The sequence below is a fragment of the Gavia stellata genome, chromosome 5 (genome assembly GCF_030936135.1).
Source record: "Gavia stellata isolate bGavSte3 chromosome 5, bGavSte3.hap2, whole genome shotgun sequence".
NCBI classification, from domain to species: domain Eukaryota; kingdom Metazoa; phylum Chordata; class Aves; order Gaviiformes; family Gaviidae; genus Gavia; species Gavia stellata.
This window is the reverse complement of record NC_082598.1, coordinates 47,934,457-47,947,424: the sequence shown is the minus strand read 5'-3', so window position 1 is coordinate 47,947,424 and position 12,968 is coordinate 47,934,457. Positions and strand designations below refer to the sequence as shown.

General features: G+C 38.3%; 1 protein-coding gene across 2 annotated transcripts in view; it reads left to right on the top strand.

The window, feature by feature from the left end:
- Nucleotides 1–12,968, top strand: part of GUCY1B1 (guanylate cyclase 1 soluble subunit beta 1) — a 45,719-nt gene that overhangs the window by 15,184 nt on the left and 17,567 nt on the right. The window contains exons 1-4 of one of the 2 annotated variants that reach the window (XM_059817479.1): nucleotides 1,012–1,031; nucleotides 2,214–2,314; nucleotides 3,346–3,464; nucleotides 8,370–8,567. In XM_059817479.1, the coding sequence (XP_059673462.1) occupies nucleotides 3,372–3,464; nucleotides 8,370–8,567 (291 nt within the window). In that variant the 5' untranslated portion in view covers nucleotides 1,012–1,031; nucleotides 2,214–2,314; nucleotides 3,346–3,371. Of the gene's footprint in view, nucleotides 1–1,011; nucleotides 1,032–2,213; nucleotides 2,315–3,345; nucleotides 3,465–8,369; nucleotides 8,568–12,968 lie in introns of those variants that run through there. The other variant, XM_059817478.1, reaches the window with a different exon arrangement.

Sequence of the window (12,968 nt, the reverse complement as noted above, 5' to 3'; positions counted from 1 at the left end):
ATTCCGCTACAACTGTAAATGCTTGAACTGTTGTGCAGGCATTATTGTTTTGTATTATTTCATTTTTGAAAGAAATTTTGACAGCTCTAGAAAATTAGAATCTAAGTTTCAGTCAAAGACTTTTGTTTTGATTGATGGTTGATCATGTTATGATGATGGAGACAAAGATTTTGATGTAAAAGAGGATGTAGGATTTTACATAGTAGATTTATAATTCCCCTGAGGACCATTAGAAATTTAGAGCAGTTAGAAATACTGGCTCTTAAACTGTTATGTTTCAGCCTTATCTCAAGGAGCATTTCTGTCCTAGCCTGGTAAAAGCCCTTCATTACCATGGTACTAGTAAATAATTTTTTGCTCATGGTTGTCTTTCATTTGTATATTAGAAAAATAATTATTCCAGTCCTGAGTTCATGAATGTCTTGATTTGCATGACATATGCTTAGTTTTTTATAAAAAACTACCTCATCATCTGCCTTTTTGATATTTTTTCTAATTCTAAGTCTTTTTCTGAAGAACAACTCCCTGTACAAATTGTTTTTTTGGTGTGACATAAGAAGGTGTGATTCAGTCATTCTCTTCTAGGCTTTCATGCCTCTTTGCCTTCTTTTGTCTTTCTGAAGTGTTCTGCACCATAGATCTGTGTTTAGATGAAAGGGGATCTTTTCTTTTTAATGAGGTGGCTGTGACCCTCCACTTGCAAAGACACTATTGATGCCGTGATCATATCAGTTCTGCTGAGCCAAAATACATTCTAATCACATAAATTAGAGCATGATTACCTACAAATGTCTCCTCTCTTGTCACTATTTCTGCAAAGCAGATTGTCTCCATGGAGAGTCATTGTAGGCGAGACCACAGAAGGTGAACAGCTATTATAAAAGGTATACTGAGAAAGGAGGCTGCACCCCTTTGCCAGACGAGGACTTCAACAAACAGAGCATGGCTTCATTGGAGACCACAGTGTGTCCCCTGCAAGTTCCCCTCTCTCTGCTGAAGGAGAATGTGCCAGCGAGTGAGGAGCAAATACAGTATGTGACTTGCACTTGCACAGGGCAGAGTTGAGGCCACGTCCATTGCCACGCTCCATGCGCAGCAGGACCAGCCACACGGGGCAGCTGGCCCTTTAGGGTCCTGGGGTCTGCCTGCCCATGAAGGTGTTCCTTGTCCTCCTCCAGCAAGTTGGGACTCAGCCACCACTGCAGCACCAGTGGTCTGGCTCCTGTGTTAAGCACATGGTGTAAAACAGGGAGGCAGACACTTGTGGGACCTCCCTAGCAACTCACTTGTGTCAAATGCAAAGCTTGGAAGGCACAACAGTTCATTGCCTAGCGATATCAACTTGTTTTCCTCAGGAAAAAAAAAAAAGCCTACAGAGTTGTGCTGCCTTTTGGCCAAGCTGCTGACTCAATGTTCAAGCTGAAGAGAATAATAAATGATCCTGAAAAACAAAGGAGTCCTTTTGTTTTGGTTTTTCACTTAGCAGCAGTAGTAAGTGTCCACGTGACATATGCACAAGTCTTGTCTTAAACCGGGGGTTGAGAATTGTTTACTTTAGTGAATAAATGTGTACTTTTATTGTGCTTTAACTAAGTGGTTACACTTTACTCATGAAGAACTGACATGCAATGCAAGAAGGCGGCCTTATAAAATCCTAGCATCCTTTTTTTTTTTTTATTTCTATCTACTGGGCATGTGCAGAATTCTGAAAAAAAGGTATTTGATTAGGTACCTACATCTGGATTTTAGATTCCTCTTTGAAGAAATGTGCAAATGGTTGTTAAAAACATCCCATGCATTTTGTAAATGAAATGTAATCAAAATTGGAGGGAATGAAAACACTTGCTTAAAAAGTGTTTAAAGAGCCCATCTTGGGCTGGATTATTGGATATTCTCCTATTTTAAAATACAAATTCTGTATTTATTAGTTCAGCACCTTCTTTGTGAGGCTCTGTAATGAAAAATTGTGTTTATTTTCTCACAGCTAATTATTATTTTCAGAACATACGTGGTCTGAAATGTTTGTATTGTACCTCAATGACTCTGAGATACGGAATAGATTTATTTCTGATTTTCTATCTTAGGTAACTTCTGAAAGGTAGAACCTACAAACTGATTTTATTCAAAAGACTAATACCAAATAGTATATAATGAATTTATCGATATAGTGCTTCTCCCTCAACCAAAAAGATTTTGTTCTATTTTCTTTTTAGGAAGGAGGCACAGCTGGATGAAGAAGGACAGTTTCTTGTCAGAATAATTTATGATGATTCCAAAACCTATGATCTGGTTGCAGCTGCAAGCAAGGTCCTTAGTAAGTAAATATGGGTATCTTCTTTGCCCATTCGTCACATAAAAGATAACACCCCCAAAAAAAAACCCCATGTAGCAGAAAGAAACAGGATTTAGCACAGAGGAAGTGAAAACACAGTATTGGTCAAAGAGAGAATTTTTTAAAAATCTCAGAAGAAAGGATTTTTAAAATTTATTTAATTTATTTATATAAGGTATTTTTATTCCTTTTCGTATTTGAAGTGATTTTTATTTCTTCCAAAGTATTCCAAGTCATAGGTATACCTTAAACTGCAGTAGTACACCGCATCCACAGAGCATGGTCAGTATTACAAGCAGTCATGGAGTAAAAATATACCGCTGATAACTACCTTGCCAATACACCCAGGTTTCAACCACTGCTGCAAGAGCAGCCCGTGAATGAATCCTTGATCTCTCTGCTGAACAAGCATGCTGAGTTACAGAAATGTTTGTGGCATGGGCACATCTCATTTCATATCTGCCATTGATTTGGATTGCATTCATTTTCAATCATTGCAGTCTGGAATTTAAAAAGTACAATTATGCCCATCAGCATTATTTTATCTGCAGATCCAAGTGCGGTATGAATTTGTTCTGAATCAGTAATTAGCCAAGAACCCATAAGACTATGATGACTGTAGTCGTTATGTTGAATTGGAGCAGCTGATGTGGTTTCATGCTATTGTAAACCAAAATTAACTCCCCTGAGGCGAGCACTGCTAACAACCAAGTTTCTTTATTTTCAAGTAGTGATTTCTTATCTGTATCAAAATCTAAAATGCTATACATGCATGAAATGCACAATGCGGCAAATTCATAATGGTAATTGGTAAATCCTAATGAAATTCCTGTGTTGAATACTCATTGTTTGCCATGTGGACCCTGAATCTTGTTTTTCTCATATTGTTGACCTACTGCATCTGGGTAGAGTTTAGGTACTGTCTTTCTTATTTATGAATACGAGACTAAAGTAGTAAGCAAAGTGTGTGAAATGCAGTGTTTGGACTGAATCATATTTTCCTGTTTAACTAGATCTCAATGCCGGGGAAATTCTTCAAATGTTTGGGAAGATGTTTTTTGTGTTTTGTCAAGAATCTGGTTATGATACAATTCTACGTGTCTTGGGCTCAAATGTCAGAGAGTTTTTGCAGGTAAGAATTTTGTGCCAAATTATATCAGATACCAGACAGAAGTATGGTCTAGTCAACAGATGATATTGAGATTTGGAGATATAGTTTGTACTGTATAATCTTCCAGTTATTTGTGGAGAGGTGTCTGTAAACTTTCTTCCTTGGTATTTGAGTTCTGTAGAGCATTCCACTGCTCAGCAGTTTTGGCATTGTTTTTCTCTTTCCCTCTCAGTTAATATATTATTCAGTTACCTGATATAGTAATAATTTTCCCATAACATCTTTGACTGTTCAATTTCAGAAAAAAGGAGTGAGAAGGCAAGTAATACGGGGTTGCAGAGACATTCATAAATCTGAAATGTAATTTGAAATTCCAAAGAAAAATTTTTAACAGGAATTTTCATATGTAACAGAAGTATGGAGTACAAGAGACATGAAAAAACCCACCGATTCAAATTGTCTGTGTGTGTGTTAAGAAGACTTTCCTTCTTTATACTAACAGAAAATGTGGTCTTCAGATTCGTAGGATATTTCTCTCCTAAGTTCTCTTTGACTAATTAGAGATGCTGATTATTTCTAATTGTACATTATGAGCTAGGGCTCATACACAGCTTATCTCTAAGACATTATCCTTCATCTATGAACTGAGGGTGGGATAGAGCAGCAGTGTTTAAGTCAATTTTTATGCTTTCCTAACTGCAGAACAGTGTGATACAGCACTGTAAAACAAAACAAAATGAAAACAGTTTTTCAATAGCATGGAAGAAATGCAGTGAATTCTCTAAAGTGTGATTTCTAGAAAAAAAAGGCTTCCCTTTTTTGTCACCTGAAGATTGTTCACTTCAAAAACCACTTCAGATTTAAGATTTGTGATATATATCACTGTTGGAGAGAATTGTGTGCTGTAATGAGTTTAAAAACACTGAACTGGTTAAGGTTTCACGGGAGATTGCCCAAAAGCTGTCAAATCTCTATTGATTTTCACTGGAAATTTAGCAGTCTCTTGTCATCTCTCCGGCAATAAAAAGTTGAAAGAGCAGAGTGCATAGTTTGCTGCATTACTAGAGGATTTACTTCTGTGTCTCACTACCTGCCCCAAAACCTGGATTATTCCAGAGCATCCTAGATGTAGTCAACCCAGATTTCTTGTACAAATCCCACGGACTGTAATTGCTGGGCAGACAGACAGGGTATGTGTGTGCTCCCACATGTGCATACCATATGTGATCTGTATACTGTTGTCTGTCTGTGTCATGTGACATCCTTTGTATTTCATAGCTTCATTCACAGGTGGCTCTCAAAGCAAGCCTTCAGATAAATGTAATTTTTAAAGATGACTCATGTACTGAAGTTGCAGTTAGGGTTGAGCAAGAATAGGGGAGGAGGAAAAAAAGATGTAGTTGACCTGTTGCTCCATCACTTTGGGTACACATGGATGGGCCAGTCCTTCCCTATTCCTTTCCCTCATCCCCTTTTCCATATAGTATACTTATCTTTCCATTCTTTACCATGTGTGATGATGCAAAGACTGGACACGTATGTAGTGCACATCAAACCTCTATAAAAGCATGAACAGCTATATTTATATTATTCTAATGACAGTATTTTAACCTGCTTTGTTTGACTGTCAGTGTTAACAGATGCCATTGGCTATTTTATACTTCTGTAAATTTTAACAGGACAATGTATTACTAGCTGTGCCAGAAGTGTACTTTTTAGCTTTTTATTATGATGGAAAATCCGTGTTATCCGTGATTTATTATTTTTGCATCTTTCAGCAGTCAGATTAGGTCAGGAAACTAATTCATATACCTATTACAAAAATAGGTGTAGGTTGGTTTTAATGTGCTGAACTTCGGTCAAATTCTTAAAATATATAATAGAGTTCCAAAAGGTGCTTCTTGAAGTCTGTACTGAGTCCAGGATATACAAAATAATTGAGGGCTGCAGCTTTTTAAAGCATGTGAAAATAAATCTCATATTTATGTTCTGTTTCCCTTGACATATCAGAGAAAATTTATTTTATTCGTAGATGAAACACAGGTACTTCAAGCTTCATGAAAGAGGAAAAAGATAGCACAACTAAATCTAATATTTATACTTTCTATGAAAAACACAGGCCTGGAAAATGCAAATCGTATTGAAAGATGCTGTGCTAAAGAGAAGCAATGTGAAAAGAGGTACCTCCTAAGAAACCCAAAGTGTGCTTTTATGTTATGTTCAGTAGCTTTCTAGTGAATGAAAATCAAACATTGGAGTAGTGGTTAGTTCTCTCATTTAGGGAATCACTTACATGGCTATTTAGTTGTTCATAATTGCAGTGCAATAAATTTCAGGGACTAATTCCTCTTTCAGAAAAGTTTCCAGATGCTCTGTACCACACAGAGCTAAACAGTGTATGTATTTCAGGTGCCAATCACAACTCTTTTGCTTTTAGACAGGCCAGGATGCGCCTGATTTAGTATCACTGCTTGTTCTTGCTGGAGATCCTTTTGTGTTTCACCATAGAGCTGGTGACTGCTCTAAAAAGCTCTAGAATTCGTGACTCTGGTCCCAGCAAAAGCTCTGGCGTAGATCTGAGCAGTCTAGGAGCCAACAATTCAGGGAGATAGCTTAACCTATTATTATGTGTACCTGACTGCACCTCTGGCCCACAGAAGGTGAACAAACTATAAAAAAAGGCACATTGGTTCTTCCAGAAGCTGCAATATCAATTTAGAATGGATCAAACACAACAAAAAATAGGAGTGGGAGTGACAATGACAATGTCCAAATGACAGGATCTGGGAATGATTTCAGCTCCTCGGTCTGGAAGCACATCTCTGCTGCTTCTTGACTATCTGTTGTGGCAAGGTTCTGAATACAATAAGCTCTTTGCTCACCCCATAATCTGTATGGATAGAGAGAAAAGACACACTGGGGACTGTAAAGCAGCTGCAATACATCCTGGGGCAAGTCCCCCGCTCTTGATGATTAGAGTCAAGACTGAAGGATGTTACCACATGGGCTCACCTGTGACGCTGCTTGGACAGTCAGTAATGGGGTAGTAGCGTGGCAAAGGGGTCTTGTAGAATGGGCTACGGCCATTTGTTAGCAACACTTGTGCTGGACTTAAATGTTAATAATTAGACAATCATCTTATAAAAATTCTGTCCTTAATATTGGCCATTTCCCATAACAAACTCCTTTTGAAATTCTTCAGGTGTTGATGACTGTGTAAATGGAAGATTATTGTCTTTTCCCATGTATCTCCTTAAGAGTTTTTTTTCCAAACGGTCAATATATCCCAGCTGTTTTTGAGGCATGTGTACTGAAAGAGCAGTTCTGCACCTGATTAAGGAGATTGTGGGGCACTCCCTCTGAGCCAGTCAGATCTCTCGCTCTTTTCTCATCCACACTCTTTCAAAGCAGTCTCTTCCAATTTTATTGTCTTGAACCCTGCAAAGTTCTTACAGAATTTGCCTTGAAGTATTATACTTTATGCAACTGAATGCCCACTAACAGCTGGAATGAATTGACTCCCAGATTATTGCCTCTTCAGGTTTTAATTTGGAGGTGTTGATATAGCAACAAGAACATGAACTTGAAACAAACTGAAAAACTGAAGGAGGAAGTTCCAGGCTGAGTGCATCCTACGGAATTAATTTCTAAGAGTCTCATTTCCTCTGGAGGCCTCGCAGGAGAAGAGGCAGCTGTTACAGCACTTCACAGCTCACATGAAATCAAGTTCAGTATGCTTCCACAAATTTAATGATCAACAGATGCTCATTAAAGGTGGAGAATGGCCCAGACAGCACATTGAAAGTATTTTCACCTCACTTCTCCTTGTGCTGGCAGAAAACAATATGCAATGCCTGGTGCTAGCAGTTACCTGGGGGCGTGTCAGAACAACATTTAAAATATGCAGTAATGCTCTGGATTTAAGATGTAAAGGAGTTGTATGAATTTTACAACATAAGTAAATAATTATGTGGGTTGCAACACTATCCAGCAAGGTTGCTCTAGATTGCTTGTTCTGTGTTAAATATACAGTAAATAGCAAACTGGAGCCTTGATAATTGCTTCATAATCAAAGTCAGAACTAGTGTTGTATTCTAAGTGTGATTTTGATTTCATTGTTGTCTTTAATGTCCTTATTAGATACGCATATCAATTTATCATTTAGCTTTCCTCTCCAGATAGCAATTTGTCTGGTCAAAATTTAAAGTTAAATACATAAGATGTCCAGGACATCAGCTGGAAAAATAGAAGACCTCTTCCCTTTCTTGAATAACCTGTTTTGAAACGTTATTACAGCAGCTGTGATATATTCTATGTATTCTGTGTATTTTTTTCAATTATTCTCAAAGAAAGTATGTGTTTGGAGTTGGTCTTTTAATTATTTAAATCTTTACTTTAAACTTTCAGACTTTGTCAGGCCCTGTAAACTTGGGTTGACTGTTACGGTGTCAGAACTAGCCTGTTTCATTGAGAATCAGGAAAAAGATGCATGTTTATTCAGATGTGTATTTGTATCTGACACCTAAATTCACATCTGAAGAAGTGATTATAGGAACTAGAATTTGGAAGGGATGAAAATGGATGAGGTACAGGATTGACAAACACACGCAAGGTCTTTAATCATTGCAGTCTTCCAAAATATAGCATAGTCAAGCATGAATTCTTACGATCTAGAGTAATTTTTTTAATAGTGCTAATTTTGATGCTGTTCATTGTCCAAAATATTGCCACGGTAGATGGAAAGAACATTGTGAACTACCTGAAAAGCCTGCTATGATGACAATCCTACAAATAGTAAGGCAAGTGCAGAGGGAGTGTGATCAGTAGGAGAAAGGAAATGTTCAGATTAGACAGAATATATACTTAACTTTCTTCAGAACTAGTAAGTGAATGCCTTATAAACATGTTTTTAATTTCTTCTTGCAGAACCTCGATGCTTTGCATGACCACCTTGCTACTATTTACCCGGGTATGCGAGCCCCTTCTTTTAGATGCACGGATGCGGAGAAGGGGAAGGGACTCATTCTGCATTATTATTCAGAAAGAGAAGGTCTCCAGGATATTGTCATTGGTATCATCAAAACAGTAGCTCAGCAGATCCACGGTACAGAAATAGATATGAAGGTAATGTCTGAAGGGATGTACACATTGGAAGTTTATGTCATTAGGACAAAATCAAGAAAATCAAAAGTGAACTGATGGCAAACAATCATTTTCATTGTTGCTGTCCTCTGTGAAGCAGTGGCATCAGTACCGAGTCAGGAAAAGCCATCATTATTTGTGTTGCTTTAAGGATGGGTCAGCCATGTGCTGAGGAGGCCAGCACTAATTTACAAACATACCCAATTGGGAACAGTTCAGAACAGTATCCCCTTATTCAAAGAAGGAAATGACATGTACAGAAATCAGGTATTGGGTTATTTGCTGTTCTTTTTTCAACTTTATTTTATATTTGGCATGTATTTCTTACTGTCTACTGTGTTCTGTGAGAATATGGACATTTTGTGTGTCCTAGATTCTTCATCTGTGTGCAAACTGTGAGGCTGATGTGCCATAAAGAGACCTGGCTAGCGACCAGTGTTTTGCTCCCAGCCTGCATGCCAGCTCTGTCCCAGAACGAGGATGTGTTTGTAGGTCTCATACTACCATTGTGTGGGAGTGTGGCTGGATATACGCCTACAGCCCCAGAAGTGGAAAAATGTTCCTCAGTCACAGAGTTTACATAACATCATGTGTGCTAAGTCACTTGAGAAATGGGAAAGAGGCTTCTGCTTTGTGCCCATACAGACCAACAGAAAGATTTAATTGATCAGGACTTGCATATGTAACGATATAAAATAAGAGCTTGATCCAAGATGCAGATATAGCTAGGGAAAAACAGCAAATAAAAGCTTTTTGCTGTTAAAAATATTGCAACTGATATAAAATACTTTTCATCAAGTAGAAAAGAATCTAAGTAGGTACGGCAAGCATTCTTTTTTTTTTTTTAACTATACCCTAGTCATACCGCATTTCTAGCACAGTTTCATTGAATACTTCCTCAGAAAACCCGTTCCAGTTTCATGAGTGTATCACAAAAACATGATCTTGCTCAGATAAGAGATTTACAAAGGTATTCGTACTGCTATATTAGAGTATTTGCCTTTTAGGTTTCTTGTTGTAAGCTAGCTCAGGTTCATAGTGAATGGCTAGTTCTGTATAGTGATGGTGATATACTTGATGTCCTTGTTTAGATTCTACTTTGTAGAAATCCATAGTTCAAACTTTTACAACAGGTGTTAATAATCAGATACGGAAGGATGCAACAGAATCAAAACAAACCTCTTCTTAGGTCCCTGTTTATTCAAAGTGTTGAGACAGACAAGGAGGACCATGTTGGAAAGTTGGCTGCAAGAGTACTGAAACGTTGCTTGACAATCATTTCTTTTGGTAGCAGAGGCAGCTTACGCAGTCCTCCTTCTCTTACTGCTCAGGCTTGTCCTACGACAGCTTCTTCAGCTGTGTCTCTCCAGCTGTTGTGAAGCTATAAAATAAACTAGACTGAGGAAATGAACTGGGTTCAAAATAACGGAATGTTTTTTCTGGGTTATTTTTAGCCACATCTGTTCCTTTATGTGGTTTGGTGTTCTGTCTATCAGAAAGAGTTCTGCCAGCATAGTTGAGGGGTCATGCAGAGATAAAAGTGATAAGTGGGGCAGAGGAGAAATCTGGGTTGTGCAAAACAGCTACCAGAACAAACTTTTGACAAACTGTGTCCTCAATCTGAATGTTACTTTGTTGAGAAGATTGTATTGGACAGTACTGATACCCATCTAGGACTTCTCACAAATGATATGTTTCAAAGAGTTTTAAATGTTGATTCTAAATTTACATCTCATTTTCATTTGACTTTGTTAGGCTTTTCTGGAAATTTTATTGTTCTATTGTAATTAAATAGAAATGTAATAGTATCGGTCAAACCTATGGTAAGTGAGCACAAAGTTTAATTTAAATCCAAACTATTCTTCTGGACCGTCTGGGCCAAAAGCACATAGGTGCCTAAAAATTAGTATTACCTCTAAACTGAAGAAAGTGCATATTGTCTGTATTTTGTTTTGTCTGTTACCCTGTTTTTTCCCTTGTCCTATTAGAAAGCCATGTGCCCTCAACCCTGAACTTTTTCTTGTCTCTGCTGGTTAATAAAGCCTAGCTTTTGACACCTTCAATGGCATTAAATAGTGTTTTAGTCCACACGTATTCACAAACTTCAGTGGTAGATAAGCAGAGAATCATCAGCTACTTGTTTCTGTAAGGTGGGAGTGCCAAAATTTGCAGCTTATCCACACAGACAATAAAAGTCTCCCTCCGCTACTCCACAGGTCAACTATTAATCATTAATGGTACAGAGTGAGGGTTTTAAAGCAGCGTAAGTCTGCCACTGTGGTACCTTGCTAGTTTTACACTGTTCAAAAAAATGAGAACAGGAGAAAAAAATTGACTGACTTCTTTCATCTCAATCCCTTGCCTCATAATTCAGTAAATTAATGCTTTCATGTTTCAGACTTAGTAATGCATTGTTTGAAATAGCACAGCACAGAAAAAAAATGGAGTTGCTTTTCATCCCCTCAGTTTTTGTGGACCAATCAATGCCTCTTCTGTAAAATTTTTGGTTTGGACTTTAGCTAGGATTTTGCTTAAGAAAGAATTTTTTTTGGAACTGATAAGAGCCTCAGTGCCTAGCCCTAAGTTTCTGATGTTATTACGGGAGTTGCCTTCCAACTTGCAAGAACAGAGCTGAGATTCCCCAGTTGTCCTTCCAAATCTCTTTATCCAAAGCATTTACATAACGATTCAACACAGGACTGGTTTAGTAAGCTCTGCAGTTCTCTTTATATAAGTGTAATTTGTGTGTTGTGCAATTTGATGTTTAGTACTTTATTATATACTTTTCTTCTCTGGCTGTTTAGAGCAAATGCTTACATAAATCTGCTTGAGAGAATGCATGCTTCTAAGTCTGTGTTTTCATGAAATTTTGTTGAACTTGTCTTACACATTACCAGTTTCTCTGAAGGTGGTAGCAGATCTTAATTGTTTACAATAATACCATTTATTAAGTGGTTAGATTTTGTTTCGTGAGTTACACGGAATCACAGAATGGCAGAGGTTGGAAGGGACCTCTGGAGGTCATTTTGTCCAACCCCCCCTGCCCAAGCAGGGCCACCTACAGCCAGTTGCTCTGGACTGTGTTCAGACAGCTTTCCACTATCTCTAAGAATGGAGACTCTGCAAACTCTTTGGACAACTGGTGCCAGCGCTTAGTCCCCCTCACACTGGAAAAGTGTTTCCTGATGTTCAGACAGATCCTCTTGTGTTTCAGTTTGTGCCGATTGCCTCTTGTCCTGGCACCGGACACTACTGAAAAGAGCCTGGCTCCATCCTCTATGCACCCTCCCTTCAGGTATTTGTACACATGGATAAGATCTTCCTGAGCCTTCTCTTCTCCAGGCTGAACAGTGCCAGCTATCTCAGCCTTTCCTCTTGTGAGAGATGCTCCAGTGCCTTAATCTTCTTTGTGGACTTTCACTGGACTCTCTCCAGTAGCTCCATCTCTCTCTTGTACTGAGGAGCCCACAGCTGGACACAGCACTCCAGGTGTGGCCTCTCCAGTGCTCAGTAGAGGGGAAGGATCACCTTCTTCAACCTGCAGAGAAAACCTAAGAAATCTCATGATCACAAGAGCAAAAGTAAATATTGAGAAAAACACATTGTTTGTGTTTTGTCCCAAATTGTTTCTTTGGGTGGAGAAACAGCTAAATGGAAAAAAAATGTTTATCACCTTTCTGCAGTTTCACACAGAACTATTTTATAGATACTTACATACATATATATATACACACACATGTACGTTCTTCTGAAATACAGTAGGGCTTTCTTTTTCCGGAATGGTGTCCTTCAGGAAACATGCCTTTTCTTTTAACACTTAGGGTATGTGTGTGCTGAAGGCAAGAAAAAAAATAAAAGGTCCCAGTTAGTCTCTGTTAAACTCTGTTAGCACTGAAAGGAAGAAAATTTGTTTTGAACTTGGATTCACAATTCCAGTTGAATAGTTCAGGAAAGCCTAGGTTGACATTAATTGATTAATTAGTTCAAGTCCAATCTGCCTTATCTTCCCTGATATGTTAATCCATTTTTAGCTAAATAGAGCTAAGACCATATAATTTTTGCAGCAGGTGTGGTCCCAAGAATTGTTGCTGACTTTGAGAACACACTAAGAATATTTAAGTTCCACCAGTCTCAGTATGAGAACTAAAAATCTTCATGGTGCTGGTGACCAGCTTTGGCATGAGATCTCTGTTAGCAGCCTTCCGGCTATGCCTTCTCTTGTTTCACTTGTCAGAGGTTGTTTGTGTATAAATGAGGGTGATGTGTGAAGGTGAAGTCAGGACAGAGATTCCCTCAAGGCTACAAATGGTACGGGTCAACAAGGAATGTTGTACAATCCTACAAAGTCCAAAAATCTGTTGGGAAGACAGACTTGTGCAGCTC